The 22,649-nt window shown below is 32.1% G+C and overlaps 5 protein-coding genes and 1 long non-coding RNA gene across 6 annotated transcripts in view; 5 read left to right on the top strand and 1 right to left on the bottom strand.

The window, feature by feature from the left end:
* Window positions 1–22,649, top strand: part of LOC149483991 (uncharacterized) — a 418,879-nt gene that overhangs the window by 47,674 nt on the left and 348,556 nt on the right. The window lies entirely within an intron of this gene.
* Window positions 463–3,579, bottom strand: LOC149484033 (epimerase family protein SDR39U1). The gene is made up of 5 exons (XM_089701532.1): window positions 3,355–3,579; window positions 3,053–3,254; window positions 2,622–2,856; window positions 1,797–2,030; window positions 463–739 (listed from the first exon to the last, which is right to left on the bottom strand). Exons 1-5 carry the CDS (start codon window positions 3,377–3,379, stop codon window positions 533–535), a joined length of 903 nt encoding a protein of 300 aa, XP_089557658.1. The 5' UTR covers window positions 3,380–3,579; the 3' UTR covers window positions 463–532.
* On the top strand, window positions 4,147–8,093 carry Tsen34 (tRNA splicing endonuclease subunit 34). Its single transcript, XM_089701589.1, has 7 exons — window positions 4,147–4,375; window positions 4,999–5,085; window positions 5,188–5,323; window positions 5,415–5,530; window positions 5,711–5,821; window positions 5,893–6,042; window positions 7,739–8,093. Exons 1-7 carry the CDS (start codon window positions 4,324–4,326, stop codon window positions 7,930–7,932), a joined length of 846 nt encoding a protein of 281 aa, XP_089557715.1. The 5' UTR covers window positions 4,147–4,323; the 3' UTR covers window positions 7,933–8,093.
* PDCD-5 (programmed cell death 5) lies at window positions 8,637–9,641 on the top strand. The gene is made up of 3 exons (XM_089701531.1): window positions 8,637–8,835; window positions 9,065–9,173; window positions 9,343–9,641. Exons 1-3 carry the CDS (start codon window positions 8,770–8,772, stop codon window positions 9,555–9,557), a joined length of 390 nt encoding a protein of 129 aa, XP_089557657.1. The 5' UTR covers window positions 8,637–8,769; the 3' UTR covers window positions 9,558–9,641.
* Window positions 13,337–16,176, top strand: LOC149484030 (lipase 1-like). Its single transcript, XM_089702047.1, has 5 exons — window positions 13,337–13,480; window positions 14,567–14,768; window positions 14,979–15,349; window positions 15,432–15,590; window positions 15,758–16,176. The coding sequence occupies exons 1-5, from the start codon at window positions 13,337–13,339 to the stop codon at window positions 16,148–16,150; spliced, it is 1,269 nt and encodes a 422-aa protein (XP_089558173.1). The 3' UTR covers window positions 16,151–16,176.
* LOC149484029 (lipase 3-like) lies at window positions 18,120–21,193 on the top strand. The gene is made up of 5 exons (XM_089702045.1): window positions 18,120–18,272; window positions 18,528–18,729; window positions 19,105–19,475; window positions 20,146–20,304; window positions 20,716–21,193. The coding sequence occupies exons 1-5, from the start codon at window positions 18,120–18,122 to the stop codon at window positions 21,100–21,102; spliced, it is 1,272 nt and encodes a 423-aa protein (XP_089558171.1). The 3' UTR covers window positions 21,103–21,193.

The raw sequence follows: 22,649 nt of genomic DNA, 5'->3' as shown, positions 1-22,649 counted from the left end.
TCTTGTATGACACCATGTAAGAAAACTACCTAATAAAGGAAAAACAAAACTGCTTTATTTGTATCTACATGACAAATGATTAGAATACCTAATTCGCATACAAACTTCATTCAAATGTTTCACACTGAAAATGAGACTCCCTATTAATAAAGCAAATCAAAGATACTGATCGAAAGTTTTTTCACACCATCTTTTTGAACGATCATTAATTTATTTTTCTTGAATGTCATGATTTTTTATCAGTAAATATCTTAGATTCTACTCAGATTAGAAATCTATAGGTATCTATTTTGGAATCATGTCACCTTTAAATATAATTTATAATTTTATTATTCAATGCAAATGCAAACATCATCTGCAGAGTAATTTTCGTCAAATAAAATATTGACACTTGTAACTTTGTAAGTATCACAGATTACTAAATAGCTAATACCTTATGTGGACATAAATAAAACACAAAGATTAATTTCTATTTGATCGCTTTATTTATTTTATTCAGTATCCACTTAGACATAATATTAAGATCTCTTAATTATTTACTCGGAAACAAATGCGCACACTCTTTGCAGGCCGCATCGATGTTATCGTATTTGTATTGGAAGCCATATTCTAAAACTCTTTTTGGTGTGACGTGTTGTCCCTTTGTCATGAGCATTGCTCTTTCTTCATTGAGAAGTAGGTTCAGAGCAAATTCAGGAGCCGGCAGGAATGCTGGCCTTGATAGCGCTTTTGCGAATGCCTGGAATATAAATATTATTTATTTAAATCAATAAAAAAAACGATACACTAATTAGCATACTTTAAACACTTCCTAACAATGGGCTTTAATTTAAAAATTTAATGAAAATGAAAATTAAATTTGGTTTAAGTATAGTATTTTTTTTTATTTAAAACATTCAAAGTAGGTATGTAATAAAGCAACTGATGCGGTTTGTGTCACTCAGTTAAAATCGATATTGAAAAAGTTGAGGATGTTCTTTTTTAAAACTAAGGGCGCGTTTTAGCTTGCAAGTCTACTTGCAGGTGGAAATCCGGCCTAACATTGACGGGATTACTATTACACTACCTATATGAAATTTGTAAATTTTTATACATACTATCTATTGACTGTGCTATTGTCAGTATCATACACATATTTTTTATTTAACTACCTACAATATAGTAAAATACTCGCAGACGTGTGACCGGATGCATAGACGACATTCCGATTCAATTAAAATTTTAAATTGTAATAAGGAGAGTAATTTTAAATTCCATTAATAAAATTATTAATAGAATTTAAAATTATCTAACATGATTTATGTGTTTTAAATTCATAAGTATGATAAGTTACCTATAAATATTCTAGAATTAATTCAATTGGCCACATTTCCTCTGTATCAATGGTTTTTATACATATTTTATTTAAATTTACACTTTTTACGCAATTACAAACTAGATAATAATATGTTTACCGTACCAAATATACCTACAATTGAATATGTTGTTTATGTGAAGGAAAGAAAAAAGAAATATTGCAATCTAATAAAAATAATGTAGGTAATAGTAATATTAGCGTAAAACACTGACTTTGTTGTAAGCATTTGTTAGCAATTTTAAGTAAAACATAACTTTTAACAGATTGAAAAACGTTAAGATAAAAATCAAACAATATCAACATAATCTGATATGATTGCTAAAAGGCATTTAAAAATAGATGACCTTGGCCAAAGCTGATCAAGTGCATGTTTGATTACATTTTAAAATAAAACTGCAACAGTGATTTGCATTGCTGGTTATGAAATGCAATAAAATACCTGCGTAAATTCTCCATTTGTTATGACCTGAGGGGCGACACCATTTAATATTCCTTTCACTTCATCATTTTCTATAGCGAAAGTTATGAGTCGGCACAAATCTTCAACATGTATCCAGGGTAAGTATTGCTTGCCAGTGCCCAGGGGACCGCCGAGTCCAAAGAAAAATGGTAAAATCATGTTCTTGACCATACCACCATCGCGACCAAGAACAACACCCGATCTGATTATTACCTAAAAATTGTAGCTTTATATTAGGGAAGAAGTAAAAATGGTTCATCTTGGGATCTATTATAATGTAAGTATGAATAAGATGTTATATGGGTGGGTTTATTAGATGCTAGCAGACCTACTTAACTTTTCTTGCTGTCAATTAGGTATACTTTTCATTGATTAAATCCATTCTTTCCCACTGGTTGTATTTACTTAATTAAAAGTTGTATGAAAATTCTAGTGTAAACACTTTTCCTCCTGCCATGTACACAAATAGCTGTATAGTGATAAATGAAATTAATTTGACAACAATAAATGAAATTGACATTTTTACAATCTTATAAATGTGAAAGTAACTCTGTCTGTGCCTTATCTGTCTCTTCTTCACACTTAAACCGCAGAACCAATTTTGATAAAATATGGTATGAATATAAAGTAATTTCAAACTCAATAAAGAACAAAGCTTGGTTTTAATCCAAGAAATACCACAGGAACGGAAACTATGCAGGTTAGCAGGATGGATAAATAGTTAAAAATATATATTTTAATATATAGAAATAGAGTTGAAGAGTATTATGAATATTATTAATAAGAGACAAACATTGTACTTACAAGTCGCACAGGTGGATCTATTTTAGCTGCTGCTTCCCATTCTACACATAGTTGTGAAAAGAAGTCTTTCCCAGTTGTTGGACTAGATTCATCATACTTCATAGTTTCCGAAGGTTCGTATGCTCCAACACCAGTCACCACAACAAAAACTTTTGGCTTGTCAGTGCTTTTATTGATGGCTGCTGCTAGGGCCTTAGTGGTAAATACTCTAGAGTTTTTAACATTTTGTTTGAATCTGAAACATATGAGATAAATAATTATTTCAATTCTTAAAAGGTGTAAATCATACTAATATTATTAACCTCTCAACCACCGAGCGGCCAGATCCGACCGCGGCACAATAGATTTTCTATTGTGTCTGTAATTCCGGGGCCTGATGGATTAATTCGCAAGTTGAACTAGGATATCAAAAAATGTGTGTTTTGGCTTACCCTGCTGTCCATCTCCTAGTAAAATCCATAGTTTGCTGTCCAGCAAGATTGACTACAGCGTGGGCATGACCAATGGACCCAGATTCTACCGCTGTCCATGATATTGCATTAGCACTGGGCATCCGAGATACGTTAACTACCCGGTAGTTAGTTTTTCTTAACACATCCCCGAGGTGCTGGCCGATGAACCCGGTTCCTCCGCCTTAAAATATAACACATTTCGTTTATATCAATTATCGGCAAAACACCACAACTCTATTAATTTATTTACTTCAAGTTTTTTAATAGGAATAAGTACATACCAATTAATATTTTTTTTAATGCCATTTTTATGTTATATAACCTTCTGTAATTATTTTTTCGTTTTGTATTAAATCTCAAGCTACATTTCAATAAGCATTCTTTTGAACTAAAAAATATTTTTCTTAAATGCTATGTCGTTAAATTATTGTTATAACAATTTTTATTTTCGTATTTTTATTTTTAAACTGACAGTGTCATTCTCTGTGGTGTCATATAAGACAGCTACCAGCTGATAACGACATTGACGTTTTGTTGAAATTGACATATCACTTATCAATAAAAAAAAATATGAAACAGATCGGTCATCGGACTAGTGACCAAATTTACCCCCAGTAACTCTCGGAAATTAAATAAAAATTCCGACTTTGCGGACCACCATTTTTGTACGGCACTGAGCGTTTTCTAATTATTATTAATGGATCTATCGATGGTTAAGAATGCCGTACAAAAATATATGACCAAAATTTACCGAGTCTACCTGTACTTTTGAATTCTCATCTGCACTCATTTGGACAGCTTACAAGTGACGACATAGTGATGAATCTTATTATTTTATGCTCTTCTATCGTTCTAGATATGTCCCCTGGTGGTTCAATTGACCTATATTTTTTTCCTACGCGGGCTTGTAGTCGATTAGATATACTTACAGAAATGTAGAAGATGAAATTGTGGACATTGCATTGATTTGCTACTCTGAATATTTCATCGAGTAATGTGGCTAACTAAGGTGGTGAACAAGTGGTGAATGGTGAACACGAATGTGTGTGAAGGTGTCTGTCCTATTGACATTTCACATTTGAAATTGACATGTTTACAGTTTTATGTCCATGCCGAGGTCCATGCCTACTTGTTTAGTGATATTTATTATTTAATTAATTGCTATTTACCGACAATCGACATAGGTACCGGTAATGTTGGTGCGATAATATTTTAAAGATTCTTGATGTACATAGATTTTGCATATAACAATGATTCCGTTATATTTAGAAAATGGTGTTGCGTATGTATGGAATTCTGAAGGTACTTAGTTTGACTTAAAACTTTATTATTTTAACTAATAAGAAGTAGGTAATAGGAGTACTCGGGGTTTCTTTAGAGAACTGCCGCACGTATTATAGGTTTTTTGTGGGTGCGGGATGGGGGGGAGGAGGGGGGGACCCTCCCACCAAAAGGGGAAAGTTAGGAAACCAATAGTTTTGGAGAAAAATCAATTTTCCTATTCTAACCTCAAAATGTATGGAATTGGTGTAACAAAAATTTTACGATACATAAATAAAATACAAACAAGTTGTGAAAACCTACGTAGATTTTTTTTTGTTTCAGTAGGAATCGCCCTAAAATCGCTTTTGGCACTCGCCGGCCGCAGCGTAAAGTCACAGTACAGTGAAATGGAACGTCTTGGTCCGCTTTTCCGCTTTTTTGCACAACAAAACGGATAAATGCACTTTTTTCGCACAAAAAATTATTAACTTTAAAAATTAATAACTAAAAAACTACAAGTTTCCTAACGATAATATTTTGGAATTACAATCTTACATTACCTAGCTATCTAAAAATATAAATATTTCCAACAAATTCGTGCGGCAGTTAACTAAAGCCAACCCGAGTACTCAACAAAATTGAATCGTTATTTTAATTTCTAGACTGGTACATTCTGCGAACAAAATATCGAATATGTGGCTCACTTATTGGATCTTTACCATCATTTCCTAGACAAAATGATTTCCAAGGTAAGAAAACGTTTAACTATGGTATTTTCTAGCATTGTACTTATTAAATTCAACTATTACTTACTTAGAAAACTTAAAATAAAATTAACAATTCCAACGCAGGATTACCAATGGCACTTATGTCTGAAGAAGCAGCATTGCTTATAAATGAAGGCATTTGTGAATTATATTATACACCCAACATGACACAGAAGGTGTCTAATGAAATAAAACAACAGGTAGATGAAATTGAAAATAGGTACGGAGTAGTGACAATATTAGATTCAATAATAAAATATTTTCTGAATTTTGAAATTTCATATAAAATAAAAAGTGTCAAAATGTTACAGGGTCACCAACGAGCAGTCAGAAGCTTTGAAAAAAAGGAAAATTGAACAGATTGCACAAAAAATTGATATAATTTTGACCGGCAAAAGACAAAAACTATTATCAAAGGGGATTGCCGGTTAATACTCTTTTAGTATTATTTCTTTAATGAATGATATTATTCATATTAAAAATGAAACCTAACCTAATGAAACATAGCCCACAAAATTTAAGAACTTAGTAACTAGTCAGTTAATATTAAAAAATACAGTATGAATTTTCCAATAGCAGTTTTATAATATATTTGTTTTTATTTCAGATATAGATTTAGATAAAAATATTTTATTACAGGAAGAAATAAATAAGGTGCCAAATGTAGCTCCATCTAACTTATTAATTCATTTACCAACAGAACATTATTATGATATAGGTGAGTTTTTAAAATAAATATATTATTTATTGTATGAAAATAATATATTAAATGTTTTTTTTTTATTGCAGGAAAAACTAAGGTATCCCTTGATGCATTGAATCCCAGTATAACAGAAGGTAAAGGAGTAATAAAGTATGCAGTATTTAAAGACTTATGGAAAAAAGGATTTTATCTCACAAATGGATCAAAGTTTGGTTCAGATTTCTTAATTTACCCTGGTATGTATGTATATATATGTATAAGGGTATAACCGCGAAAAATTGTCCCGTTACATTCATGACATCATAACAAACGTTACATACATGACTGAATGTTACTTACATGACCATTATAAAGCTTAGTACATATATCAGTTATCTTTTCTTCCTAGCATTAAAAAGTTAACGTCGACACGGTGTCTTACACTCACACGACAGGAAAAAATGGAGATATAGGTAGGTAAAACCAATTCATATCATAAAATAATGAATTAAAACAAAAAGATGCATAAATCAAAATTGTATTGAAAAAAATTGATATTTTTTCCGCTTTTTATTCCTTTCTGCATTTTTCGTTTGTAGTTCTTTATATGTATTTCTCGGGATTTTGAACTTGTAACTTCTCTCGATATTTTTTTTTGCCTTTCGGCATTCGTCAACGCCATCTGTAATTTGATTTTCTCATTTGAAAAAATAATTAATAAAAAATATTAAAAAAAACCCGACTGACACTGCAAATTCATAACACGCAGTCGGAGGCTACACGGCTACAAAATATTACTGGCCTCTACCCATTCTATACATCTTATATAGCCTCCGACTGCGTGTTATGAATTTGCAGTGTCAGTTTTTTATTTTTTTTATTAATTATTTTATTTTATTCTTTTTTTTGTACAATCAGGTAAAACATATTAAGGTAATGGAAAACTATAGATAAAGACCAATCCAATGATATCTTGCACATCAAAATCCGTTCAGCCGTTTAGATTTCAAAATATTATCGTCCTTTTTTCGCGCAATTTTTTAATAGACCTATGTGTTCTAAGCCTAACAACATGTCATGACTGTAACGTAACACATTTCGTTACACATCGTTACAATCATGACAAAAAATGCGGGCGACATAACCTTAAATTAAAATTACTACTCGATTGTGAATGCTAAGAACCACGAAGTAGTCTTATTCTTTAGTTTTATAGTAAACCTACGTAAAGATTTATGATAATAAGACAGAATATATATACTTACCTCGCAATCGAACACTTTAAATACCCTTTTTTCGAGCGACAAATCTCACATCAACACAAAACACCATTTCTCTCAAAGAAAAAATGGCTGCTTTTGTTTTTTAAATGTTGCGAGCATGCCAAATAGTGTTGCCACTCAATAAAATAAGGGAAGGATTCTGATAATTCTTATAGTATGGCAGTTAGAGACGTTACGTACGTGACGTTACACACGTATAAAAAAAGTGGACAGTTTTTAAAATAATAATAAAAAATCGATTAAAGCCTTGTGCATTAAAAGATTTTTATGTATATGTTGAATAAGAACCGAATAACTTAAATTTTTCATAAAAATGCGAGTCAGTCATACCATTTCGTAGGGGTTATCAGTTTTTGTCACAAGGGTGTTAGGTGGACAAATATTTTTTATATGGACAGAAAAGTGGAGCCAGTAAAAAAAATATAAAATAAAATATTTCTGCAAGAGATAGATTGAGTTTTATGAAATAATCTAAAAGAACACAAGCATACCTTTTATTACATATCTAACAAAACACTTGTTGTCAAAAAACGTTGATACCATATGAGAAATAAAATGGGAACATTGAAAAAATAATTCATGTACAATTTTTCGCGGTTTTACCCATATACCCTATTCATTATTCTATGAAATGTTTATATTTTTATACTGTTTTTATATATATTTTTAGGTGATCCAGTAAGGTTCCATGCAACCTACATGTTGAAATGTACTAATGTAGAAACAACCTTTCGAGCTGCAAGCTTAGTCGCTTTTGGACGGTTATCAGTAGGAGTTAATAAATTGGGTGTTCTGGCATATTTCAATGGATTAAATGAAATTGAATATCAGACATTGCAATGGCATGATAGTGTTAATGTATAATATTGTGTAAAAATATTGTTTTTATTTTTAACCCATTGAGCCCCAAACGGCCCGATTGGTCCACGACACAATAGATTTTCTATTGTGTCTGTGATTCCGGGGCCTGAGTTATTAATAGATGTATATTACGTTTTTTTATTGAATAAATTACCAACTAACTACACTGTTGTTTATTATGGATATACCTATAATCAGGAGCTTGGATGATGATCCTATACATATACTATTAAAGTATAAAATAAAATAACAACGTGGATCAGTGGTTGTGTGTAGAACCAAGGGGATCGTGAGTTCCATTCCGGCTCGGACCATAAAAAAAATTCTCGGTCTGGCAGATCACAGAAATTTGATCAGCTACACGCTAATAATCGATCACTGAAACAGATGCATAACGCATATTATGCCCTACGCAACGCACATACCACATGGAAATTCAGCTTAGTAATTTTCATCTAGATTTATCTATTATAATATTATAATAATTATGTTCTCTGTCTCAACCTAGACTTCACCTTGTATGTGAATTGATTCTAAATTAAGCATTCATTTGTAGCACAGTATTTCGAGGATGTACTGAGTACTAAATAATTAACTCTTTTTCTCTTTTTACACACAATTTCTCTCATTTTTATCGCCCAATAACCACGTATCATGACGAATTAAACACCAACTTATTATTTATAATATGTCAAACTTGACATAAAGGTGACATTGATGGTTCATGATTCATTTTGTTTCGTGAAACGAAATAATGAACAAATGTTAATATTTTTACTTGAAACTTCTAATTAAAACATTGTGCTATAACTGTAGTTTTCTTAAACATATCAAAGAAAAATGAACGATCCGGAATTAGAGAGAATTCGTCAGCAGCGTCTCGCCGAACTGCAAGCCCAACATGGAGTAAGATGTTTATTAATAGGTTAACTTTAAACTACACTGGTTTCTAATTTAAATGCTCTTTATTTGTATAAAAGATTAGAAGTTATTATCTATTCTTGAATCGATTTTCGTGTCTGCAGCAATAAGAACTGTAAAAGCTGTACGCTATTATTCATTACTTACGAAAATATGGATACTGTCCGGCAATATATAATGAGAATGTATTGTTTTAATAGCTTTTATGTTTTAGGGTGGAGATCCAAATCAAGCCAAGGCTCAGCAAGAGCGGATGCAGGCAATGGAAGAGGCAAAACATTCAATATTATCTCAAGCACTTAGCCAAGACGCCAGAACAAGATGTGTGTAATGTATTTTTATCTTGCACTATTGCATTCCAAATTGTATTTTAAAATATGTTCCATAGTACAAACTTTTATTTAAATCAAAAGTATTCATGTTTGTTATTTTGTCTTATTCAAACACTTAAATTAATTTTAATCATTAATTTACTTCTTTTTCTACTTTCAGTGAATATAATAAAATTAAGTAAACCAGAGAAAGCATCAATGGTGGAAAACATGATCTGCAGAATGGCTCAAATGGGCCAAGTGAGCTCAAAAATATCTGAGCAAGAATTGATACAGTTGTTGGAATCAGTCAATCAACAAATGCCTAAATCTTCAAGCACTGTTAAGTTTGACAGAAGAAGAGCTGCCCTTGATTCTGATGAAGATGATTTGTAGTATTTGTTGAAACTATTCAGTAATTCTACACCAGAATGCCTTAAATTATACTCAGTCATTTGGAGTCTTATTGCTAAACAAAAAGTTAATATAAGTTCTGGCAGATTTTTTAAGCGTGGAGAATAAATATTGTAACATTCTCTTTTAGCAATAAGTTATTTTTGTCAAAAGCAATAATTCACAATTATCTTAATTAGGTGAAAATTAGCCTTTTGCTATTAATTAACACAAGGTCTCAAAACATGTCAATACTTTATAAACTATGTTATCCTACACAAAAAAAAAGAACAACTAAAAACATGTGAGGCATATGGAAAGTCATCAAAATCTTAAATTACTTTTAATTTCTACTTAAAATTTAAGTGTTTAAATTTTGCCCTAATAATAAATTGTATAATTGTGTTATAAATTATAACAAACTCTTATATAAGCTTCTTACATGTATAATTTTTTCTGTAATAAATTAAATATTATTTTTTGCAGATAAATGTGTTATTATTTATTAAGTCATCCATATCTCCATGAACATAATAAAGTTATAAGTTTAAAAATTTAAAACAAACTATAATCATTATCTAGTCAGTAACATTTCCACTGCTACACATTAAAAAAATGAAATGTACAATAACAACCCCGATTGTACAATGTACATGTTATATGTAGATACCTGCCTAATGTGTACCTGCTTAACCTTTTGACCGCCAGAGCAAAAACGCATCGCCGTGCCCTCCACGCCAAGCCACAAATTCAATAAAATAACCTTGAAAATACTAGGGATTCCAAAATGTTATCGATAAACATAATAATTCACGTCTGAATATTTGAATAAACAGCTTATAACACAAAAATAATATTTATTTAACCTCATCTCCTACTGTAAAAACTTAAGACCACATTTATAGCAACTATCAACAAAAAAAATCAACCTTTTGAGATACAAAAATACATATAAAATTGCAGCAAGTTACAGCACTATTCTCTATCAGTTACGCCCCATTGGCATGTATACATGCCAATGGCGCGGGCAACCATCCTTTTTTTTATAATCTCTCGCTTCTGATTAGGGATGTGTAGCTGTACCTATATTATTATAACTTATCGAGTTTATTTATTAAGTTTATATGAACTATAGGTATTATTGTGGAGTGTTTAATTTGTAAATATCAAAACAACTATTACCTTTAAATAAAGGGAATTTCATTAAAACTACATATTTATTTTCCAATCATTTAGTTTAATACTTGAGTTATTACAAATACTAATTATATGTAGGTACCTATTTAGGTCAATTACCATATTTTGATATGAAATAGCGACAATTTGTACCATAAGAATATTCTAATAAAGGCACTGATTAGACTTATTAGGTAATAAATTTTGAAAACTTCTAAAATGCGCAATAGTTCTTCTGTACTATAAAACTCTTCACTTGCCATTTTTGCGATTATAATATTGGTAGATACCTACTCGATAAAATATTTTTACAACTTTCCGCACTTAACAACACGGCACGCGCTTACGACGTCACCAGTCCGACATCTATTCATGTCAATGGCGCAGAAGGGATTGCATATCGATACTGTGCTAGGGATGCGCATGATTGGCGAAAAGGAAAATATTCAAATCAACAATATCCACAATATAGACAATATGGTATTATACCAAAGAATGTAGTTTTTACCTTTTTTCTCAGTGACTACGCTTATATATTTTTTTTGTAGTTATTACAAAAATTAAGCGAATTAGAGTAATTTCGCTGAAATTTTAATGAAGTTACTTGAATATTACACTACATCACTAGTAGGCACGTATACATGTCATTGGCGCGAGAGAACATGCTTTTTTAGCCATTAATTAAGTTATTTTTTGTCATCAAATATTTGAATAACTACTTGGCAATTTTGTTTACTGTGTACAATTATGTTATAACTGGGGATTCAGTTCATAAACTGTATAAATAAAACACGTAAAAGTAAAGGTTTAATATGTTTATTTTGTATTTATCTATGATCTGTTTCTTGGCATGTATAGGTGTCGTTGGCGCACAGGGCACGATTACGCATGACATCTATAGATGTCATTGGCGTTCAAAAGGTTAACGTTTTTTTTTACCAATTAAATGTAATCAGCAATAGCACAGATTAGAGAATAGTTACTTCGTAACAGATACATCACTCCCATACAAAAGCTAAAATACCTACGCTATATTTACCTACAAAATGCGCCGCAACTCGGCTGCAGTAAGAAATGTACTCTACGAACACGCACCGAGAAGCGAGTTTCCCGCGCACGCCGCGTGATTGCGTCATCAAACGAAAACTTTAGGGTTGTATCGAGCGCGTAAATTAAACACAGAGTTGCTGAAACACTTAATTTTTTATTGTTAATTATATTTGTTACATTATAGTTAAAATAAAAAAAATGAAATCTTATTGATAGTAGTTGTTTCCTTCGGTTTCACCCGCGTGGACCCGCTATATGTGTCTCCTGGATAAAAAGTAGCAAAGTAGTAAAAAAGACAATTCCTTGTTATTCACTCTTGAACTCCGACACCCGTCCACATCGCAATAACCGGGCATCTTGGTAGCGAGCGCGGGAAACGTGACGCGGGTGCGCAGTCTCGCGTGTGCCAACCAACTGCCGCTTGGCGCTTGGGTCGGTACCGACCTACTGTGCGGTAGGCACTTATAGCGCGACCTTGAGCGAGTGACGGAGGCCTGGCAATAGATACTCTGTACACTGTATAAACTACACAATATGATAAGTCGAACCGCGAACATAACGCAAAATCTTAGAAATTCTCTATAATTAACCAAAAGATATACGGCGTAAGGCGAATACTTATATTAGAGCGAATGCTCATTCTAACTTTTAGTGTAGAGAGACTGTAGAGCATTCTTTCGTTGTTCTTAGTGCGTTCGAAACGATTCTTCATTCTATGCAATGTTCTAATACTGAACAACACTGAATACGAGTTTTCCTTTATAGTTTTAGATCGCGAATGAATGCTCTTGCTCTAGCTCTATGTTCGTAAAAAAATCATTTAAACATTTTTACCAGGCCCATTTTTTAACAGCAAATTTATCGTCGAATAGCCGTTCAGGAAAATCACGATCCTATACTTTTACGGTGCCAAATGGAGTAATTTCTATATCGCCGCAAAAGGAGTAATTTTTTACGATTTGTGCGTGCAGTAAAACTTTTTTTAGTAAGTAAATTTCTTGACGTAGGTACCTACCAACCGACTTGTACCGTGGTCTAACGAATGTAAATAATAAATATGAACGTTTATTTAAGGTCAAACTTAAGAGGTTTTTTTACTGGCTCATCTCTATTATTATACTTAATATATTTATTTGTATTAAAAAAAATAAAAACCGCTTTTAAAATAAACTAGATGTTTTAGATTGATGTCTAACAAAGCCCAGAAAACTGTAAATTGTGCAAAAATATCAATAACCAACAAATTAATTGTTTCATTCAAAACGTAAAAACATGATAAAAATCAATTACTGATAGTATCTCCATATATTTTGTTCTGAATGTTCCATTACAATTTTCTTCCTTGACAATGGGTAGGTACGGTAACAATTGATAAATATTTTATCATAATTATTATATTATAGATATTACATATAGTGTATCTTAGATATTTACAATGATTATAATAGATATTTACACTCTTTTTTAATTATTAATCTCTTTTATCGCACTTATCAAAATAATTATTATTATAAAAGTTGTGATTGATTTTGCAAAATATGGTAGCATTGCTAAAAATGTTTCGCGCCTTGGTGGTGTTTGCTTTGCTCGCCGCTGTCCACGCTGGGCGTTCGCCAAATGCAGATATCCTTGAAGAACTTTTAGGTGATCTAAATGGCCGTTTTTCTGATAACGTCGAAGAGGATGCCAAGCTGGATGTTGTAAGTTTAGTGTTTTTTTTAGTCCAATATAGGCACTTACTAATAGTCTAGATTTCATTTTTCTTCACTAGGTAGTTGGTAACGGGCGTTACGGCGGATTGTAGTAAGTATGATAGGCATCTGTTACGTAAAGATATTATGTTGTGATTCGTCCATTTAATTTTTAATATATTCCTATTTATTGATAGATATCAATTATATCACTGTTATCAATAAATCTAGAAAAGTATTTTTATAAATATTGACATCCATCAGCTAATTACATGTTTGATAAATATGTAGGTACCTACCACGTTACTTTAGATAATATTTATTTGCGGAACATAGTTTACGTGTAAGCGTTGTATTCTGTGGTGTAATAGCCGCCTATAAAAAGTCATTCATAATCTTATATATAAAAATGAATCGCAAAATGTGTTGGTAAGCGCATAACTCGAGAACGACTGAACCGATTTCGATAATTCTTTTTTTATTATATTCCTTGAAGTACGAGGATGGTTCTTATGTAGAGCAAACGTAAACATGTACCACGGGCGAAGCCGGGGCCGACCGCTAGTGTATTATATATTCAGAGAGAGTAACATAATTAAATCCAAAGATCCTGTAGATCCAAATTTACCTAGACAACCAGTAAAATTATCCAAAAGATTTGCTTAGCTATTTTATTAAAATGGTTTTATACTATCCAGTCCCTTAATCAATCGGCGCACTTTAACGAACCATTTGCTGCGACATCTAATTACAAACGGACATATATTTTATTTTGATTATAAAATTTTATCATTTGCGTCTGCTGTTCATTTGGTTATAGCAAATTCGCTGAACAATCCATCAACATCGGTGGCCATCACAGGCCACAAACATCGACAAAGACCCTATTCATTATATTTTACTTGTCTTGCTTTGTAAGGCATTATAGCGCATTATCACTTATTTTTATTCCTTATCAGTAATAAAGTAAGTAATAATTCAAACTCAAACAAACTCAATCAATACAGATAATATGGACAATACCTACCTGCTACTGATTTATGTAATTCTGATTTAATTTTGGTTGCTATTTTCCTTATGCCATACTGATTTCAGCCCGACCTTGTTACAAAATATGGATATAACCTAGAGGAGCATACAGTAGTTACTCCAGATGGCTATATATTGGGAATGCACCGTATACCACACGGTCGCGACAACAATAACTTCCCAGGGGACAGACCTGTCATTTTCTTAATGCATGGTTTGTTGGGATCCTCTGCTGACTATGTACTCATGGGCCCAGGTTCCGGATTAGGTAAGTAGTGTCCAGATTTAATTAATGAATTATTAGTAAAATAATTATTTTGATCCTCCCGATAACATTTTTTTAATTAAAAGACTCAACATTATGCTAGTCTTTTTTACTATCTAATACTGAAGAACTCAATATAAGTACACTTTAGTACCTAATACTATTTCTTATTTTGTCTCAGAGATATTTGAAAAAAAAATACTATTTTTGCAGCTTATATACTTGCCGAGGAAGGTTTCGATGTTTGGATGGGTAATGCCCGCGGAAACTATTATTCACGCAAGCATTTAAGATTGCGCCCGGATGCACTTCTAAACACAGACTTTTGGGATTTCTCTTGGGATGAAATAGGAAACATTGATTTACCTTCTATGATTGATCATGTTCTTGCCTATACCGGCAGATCTAAGTTGCATTATATTGGATTCTCACAAGGAACTACTTCGTTCTTTGTCATGACATCACTAAGACCCGAATATAATGAAAAGATAATATCTATGCATGCTTTAGCTCCTGTGGCTTATATGGCACATAACAGAAATCTTCTATTTAATGCTTTGGCTCCTTTTTCCAAAAGTTTGACGGTAAATTTATTTTATCTACTTTAATTTAAAATGAATTTTTTAGGTGTTATCATTAATTTATCGGTATGTTATGTTCTTCCAGAGTCTAGTCGCCTTGATTGGTATCGGTGAATTTTTACCAAACAGACTCATATATACTTGGGCTGGACAAGCGTTGTGTAGAGATGAAGCAGTATTACAACCAGTTTGTAGTAGTATACTTTTCTTGATCGCTGGATGGAATGAAAACCAGCATAATGCTGTAAGTTTTTTGATAAGTACAATTCACAAGTACACATGTTCACTTTCATAATAATTATTAGTTTAGTGTGTTTTGTGTAGGTTTATAACATGCTGTTTCTTTTTTCATCATTAAAATTTTAAACAGATTGCAAAACATTCCGACTATACCCAAAATATCTCTTCCAGACAATGTTACCTGTTATCTTTGGCCACACACCTGCTGGCGCATCAGTGAGGCAGCTTGCTCACTATGGTCAAGGCATAGCAGACAAACATTTCCGTCGGTATGATTTTGGGCGCACTCAGAATAGACGAAGATACGGAAGCCGTACCCCTCCAACATACGACTTAGGAAAAATCACTACACCTGTGTTCTTACACTATTCAGACAATGATCCACTAGCTCATGTGAATGACGTTTTCAGACTGTTCAATGAGCTTGCAAACCCAGTTGGCTTATTCAGAGTTCAACAAGCTACATTTAGTCATCTGGACTTCATGTACGGCATTGATGTTAAGACGCTAGTTTATGATCGAGTTATCAATTTAATACGTACAATGGATGATCTTGGTGTATAGGTTACCCATTAAATTATATTTCATTGTGATGTGTACATTTATTGAAAATCAATAATACCTACCAAAAACCCTTTCAATTTCATCCTATCCCTGCTGGTAAAAAAATGCTTTTTAATTTCAATTTGACCTAGGTATACTTAGGCCTGCGTTAAAATCTGTTGTTTTGTAGATGGATAAAAGCATAAGACTGAGGTACTCTTAGATTTATTTGGTCTTACCACGATATAGATTAATACGGGGCGTTGTAAACAAACGTGCCAGGCATACATAATTTTCTACGTCATTATACCAGTTTACTATTATAACTACAACTAGATTATAACAACGGGATTAAGTATCAGATTTGAATATGTTTCTAGAAAATGGGGAAGTTTAAGGACAGGATTTATTTTTATTGCCAATGCCCTTACGTACCTATCTAAAAATATTGTTTTGCAATAAAATATACTTACAGATTTTGTTCTTAAGTTATTACGGAGTAAAGACAAATAAATTAGTTTTATTTCATTGCATCACTGATAGAGTCGAATACAATATTCAATATGAGATGAATTTACAAAAATCCTATTTTACATAACTAGATCCCTATCACTACCCATCGCTTTTAGGAATTATCTCTCAAACTTAAAAATTCATATTAAAGTATGTAGGTAAACCGTAAACCTATAAATGAGTTAGTTTGTAAAATATACCTACCAACTCTACCATACCAACACTCTTTCTGTACTGTGGCTGTACCGCGTGTCAGTAATTCAGTATTTCATTTTCTGCCCCAATATGCTAAGGCGCTTGCTCCTTAAATTATGGCTAACTTCTAGATTTGATGTGTAAACGTGTGTTAAATAATTTTAATGTAGAGTTTAAAAATTTTGATTATAAAAATCACATGCAAATGTCCTTTCCCGAGGATGTAACTGATAATCTTGGCAGAATATTATCATCATGCTCTTAGGATAATAATATTTTTGAGAGCTTAGGTCTTTTAGGCAAAATAGTTATTTCCGAAAAGACATATTATTTTTGTAATAGGTACTTAGTTAGGTAATCTTTTTGTTCTGTTTTTTTTTGTTTATTGCTCACAAATTAGAAATAAATAAAGAATAAATTAATGAATGAAATAAACCTTATATTTTTTTTCGATTTTATTAAACCTTGCGAATTTATGACCTGTATTGAATGCAGTTCATAAATTCGCAAGGACGAAATATTATGTCAAAATATAAATTTAAATATAAGTAAGTACAACTTTCTAATCTAAACGTAGATATTTTTTAGTTTTAATTCTTGTACGACTCTTGAATAATTTCACAATAATTTTAATACAACTTTTTAGTTGTTGTTTATCCGATTCCCTGTTTGCGTAAGAGATAAGATAATAATAATAATAATTAGTTAATTAATTTATCTAAATCTGAAGCTACCTACCTATACATAATATTATATGATTTGCGATATCCGATTTAAATAGGGTTCTGTAGTAGGTACCTACTTAGAAAGTTAAGGTCTGAATTGATAAGTACTCAAATATTCGTCGGTTCGGTTTGTAAAGAGCTTAATTTTTTAAACGCTGTTCAAAATACTAGAAATTTGAAAAAATATATCTCTATTATGTTGAAATGAATATATCCACATGTTTGCGTTCAAAAGAAATGATCAAAATTAACTATAGGGTATAAGTAAATACAAAATGCAATCAATTTCTGCCGAACAAGATAATTTTGGAATACTTTGGGGGAGGTCTTTAATAGGCTATGTAATAGTGGTCGTCTTGAAAGGCAGCAGGACCACTCCTAATTTCGTATTATATCTCTGTTTTCAATCTAAAAAACTATTTTGCACGATGTTTTTTAGATAACTCTAAAAAAATTACTAATTAATACGTGCTAACATAAGGTATTTTGATTAGGTATCTTTTTATCATTTTTGACATCGCAATAACAAATTGTATTGCCAAATAGTCTGCAACGTGATGTGGATACGATTGGTACTCATTGTTGGCTCTTTAACACTTTCAGCGGCTGGTCCATCGCCAAACGCTGAATATGTTGAGGAGTTAATAAGAACAAATGCTTTTGATCAAAGAATTGTAAACGATGTATTGATAGATGCCCTTCTTGATGTGGTAAGTTTAATAAAAGTAATAAATGGGTTCATTTTTCCATATTGAATCATTACTCAATTCATGTTCTTACAATTCTTAATCGGATCTTCTTCTAATCATAACTTATTCAAGTAGATAATAAATAATACATATAAGAACACATGTTTTTGCCGAACACGAATTCCTACCACATGTTCTTATCATAACACCATTTAAGAAAAAATACCTATAAATTTTTACTGCTTGAGTTCTATATATGGTAATTCATTTTTAAAGCCTTCTATTATAAGAAGACACAATTACCCATTAGAGGAACATTCCGTCGTCACTCCGGATGGCTACATTTTGGGCATGCATCGTATTCCTTATGGTCGAGATAGGCATAATGTTCCTGGAGACAGACCTGCTATATTAGTGATGCATGGACTGCTTAGTTCATCAGCAGATTATATAATAACTGGGCCTGGTAATGCTTTAGGTAAGTTTTATATTATCAACCTTATGTATCATGCGAAAATTTAAAAGCTATATAGATGGTACGGACTTTAGATTGTTCATAAACAAGGTTTCTTTTGTAATACTCCATAATAGAAAATCGAAAAAGAAAACAAGGATAAAACAAGAATGGCAATTTACTGTATGACAAGGTACTTGGGTCATAGTTCAGAAAGAAGTCATCATAAATTTCATACTAATTGTAGTCATCCCACGTGTCTCAATTAATAATCTTTTAAATCAGTATATTTCTGTATTTGAATCATGTTGGTGAAGTTTAATTCTAAATGCTTAATCGAGATTTTTTCTTTTTTATTACTGAATTGTGTCATTGTACTACCTACATCTTAATTTTCAGGTTATCTTCTTGCGGAAGAAGGTTACGATGTCTGGCTGGGAAATGCTCGTGGAAATTATTATTCTAGAAAACACATGTATTTAAATCCAAACGCGCTTTTCAATTCTACGTTTTGGGAATTTTCTTGGGATGAAATCGGTAACATAGATTTACCAGCAATGATTGACTACATTCTCGCTGAAACTGGTAAATCGAAGCTCCACTACGCTGGCATGTCTCAAGGCACTACGTCGTTCTTTGTTATGGGGGCACTACGTCCTGATTACAATGATAAGATTATTTCCATGCATGCTTTAGCACCCGTGGCTTATATGGAGCATAGCAAAAACCCACTATTTCATGTATTAGCTCCTTATGCAACGGATATTGCGGTAATTATTTTAGTGTTGTATATTTTTCTAAACAATTATTATCTTTTTATCATTTTTTACATTCTTCGCATATTACGATATAGATATTATGTGTGTGACTGGAAGCCAACTGGAAGCCTTCATACAATATTAAAAGTACTTGAATTTGCAAGGAATAGAATGATCATTCCTGTTTTATAATAATTATGATACATTATAACTTAACATGTACATAGGTCCCGTCCGATTAGGGCCCTTCTGGCCTCCTCCACTCAAGCGACAGCTCAAGCCGAGGTTCGTGGTCCCCGTGGCGGGGGGACGCCCTTGTGCATGTCGCTACCAGGGTGAACCTTCAGTTCACCCCCGCGTCCGCGTTAAAATGTAGAAGCCCTTCTGGCTAACATTGAGAGACACCACACAAAAAAAAAAAAATGTACATAGGTAGTTATAAAAATAATATGAAGGTGAATATTCCAAAAAAGGCTTCTATTTGATCTGGTATATAATACGATTACACACATATCTATCTAATAACTTTCAACGCAACGGTTTTAAAGTCCCTCAACATATTAAGTTTTGCTAAAGTTTTAGTTACAAAATTAGAACCGTTAGAAAGTTGTCTTCATTCCAATATCAACATCTAGTGGAAATATTAGTGAATTTTATTATTGAATATGAAATATAATTTTAGTCATTGGCATCATTGATTGGAATCGGAGAAATATTGCCCAATAGTTTTCTATGGACCTTAGTTGGACAAAGTGTTTGCAAAGATGAGTCAAAATTACAATTCGCTTGTAAACATGCTATATTCTTCATAGGAGGCAGGAGTGAAGACCAACTGAATTCGGTATGATTAATAATATTTATTTAACCAATCAGATCATATGTGATAACGCCTACTACTGTATGTGCTAAATAATTAGAATCAAAGAAAGTGGAATAATATTGAAATTAGAACTGATATTTTATAATCCTCATCCTAACTATCCTAACTAATAGCTATAAGTAATACCTAACCACAGGATCGATTTGGATGAAAGTGATACAATATGAGAGAGACATTTGATTACGCGGGCAAACCCAAAGGGGATTATATAAAGAGAGATTAATTTCATTTGCATTCAAAGTTTAAGTTCGAAAATTACGAATACTAATTTCGATTTCGGCAGAAATTCGATGTTTTATTACGGATATTGTTATTTTATTTGATTAATTTTTCTCTGAGTGAATATTAAATCGTTTCCTTTATCTGTTATAGACATTATTGCCTGCGAAATTAGGCCATATACCAGCTGGATGTGCCCTCAAACAACTGGCTCATTATGGCCAAAGCATAATTAGCGGAAAATTCCGGCGCTATGATCACGGTTGGGTGAGAAATCTACAACAGTACGGGAGAATCGAGCCACCGAATTACGATCTGTCCAGAATAAACGCACCAGTGTTTCTTCATTATTCCGAAAGCGACCCCTTGGCTGACGTCATCGATGTAGATAGATTATACAAAGAACTCGGGGGACCAGTCGTCAGGATACGTGTTCCCTTGAAAACTTTCAGTCATATCGACTTTGTGTGGGGTATTAACGCTAAAGAATTAGTGTATGATGAAATGATTAATATCATGAAGATGTTCGATAAAAATTAGACTTATAAAATCAGTTTATTTTTTACTTTTGTAATTGCTTATTTATTGTAGCATTATTTGTAGCATAACTTAGATTTTTCCAATGTAATAGGTACATATACCTAACTTACCAAGATATTTAATCTGGAAATCCTGTTTCAGGCAAGCACAGACTATTTGTTCAATAAATGTTTTTGTGTTCCTCATTAAAAAAATGAAATATTGTACCTAGGTGAACGTTGCGAAATTCAAATGTAATTAATAATTAATATACGTTCTGTATTCATGTTGTTTTCTTTCATGTCAAGATTCTGTTTTGTACCTAATGAGTTGTTATGTTATAATATGTAATGATCAGAAGGTCTGTTAGGCGAAGAATCTATGTAGGTATTGGATAAAAAAAGATTCATCTCGTAAATTACAAATTTTCATCTTTATTTATATGAAATCTTGATGAAATATTATGTTAATATAATAATCTTGTCAAATTCAATTCTTTAGTTTTAGTTCAGATCGTAACGATGCAAAACATTATTTAAATACCATATAATATTTCGTTATGAAAAATTTACTTGAAATTTCCTCCTGTGTTCAATAAAATAAACAATGAGGAAATGGGTAAAAATTGTTGAATATTTCTTTCTAATTTTTTGCTTAAAATTTTTGACAGGCACCGTAAAAGAAATTCAGATCAATCGTTTCCATTTTGACGTTCACTTTACTCACGTAATTCTTGAAAAAAAAAACAAATTAATAGGTATATTTCATGTATTTAGCTAGAACATTCATTCGTGCCCTTTTAGTGTAAGCGAGAACTCGTATTCAGTGTAGTTCAGTAGATATTAAAACATTGCATATAATATTTTCGAACTCAGTAAGAACAACGAAAGAATGCTCTACGCATGTTAAAGAATTTGACAGCGCGGGGTTAGAATGAGCCAACGATTGAGGCTCAGATTAACTTTCTCGAGTAATTAAAATTTTCTCTATTAGGCACAATTATTCTTAATCTTATTGATGATTATAAAATTAATAGTTCAGTCGATATTTACTCTTTTTGGCTAAATTTTGGTAATAAGTCTAATATTGATAGTAATTAAATAGGTACTTAACAGATATAAAATTTAGCCGTTTACTTTGTAGGATTTTGTCACCCAAGTCAAATGTCATCCTCATTAAAGTTTACGAATAACAAAATTGAACCACATTGAACCTTAAACTTGGCTCCGAAATTGATGAAGTCAAAGATCCCAAATAATACCATTTTATTAAGTCAGTGATATAATAATAGGTATCAGGTATGTATTACGTTTTCCCAAAACGTTAATATCGACCATTTTGCGATTTTAAATAAATAAACACTGACCGATGATGTAATGAGGAAAACGAAGCTTACTTTCGTAAAGGGCACGTCATTTTGTTAGAGTGGACTTAATGATTTTTCAATAAGGCCTAATTCAAGTTACCGAATTCCCAATTTACTAACCTTTCCCAATTTTATTTTTTAATATTTCATAATTTTAATAAAACACCGGCCAAGTGCGAGTCGGACTCGCGCAGCGAGAGCT

The sequence above is a fragment of the Colias philodice genome, chromosome 12, assembly GCF_061535455.1.
Source record: "Colias philodice isolate Cphi_HAF_F1 chromosome 12, ilColPhil1 Martin Lab GWU primary, whole genome shotgun sequence".
Classification (NCBI taxonomy): Eukaryota; Metazoa; Arthropoda; class Insecta; order Lepidoptera; family Pieridae; genus Colias; species Colias philodice.
The sequence above is the reverse complement of the archived record's forward strand: the minus strand, read 5'-3'. Positions and strand labels throughout refer to the sequence as shown.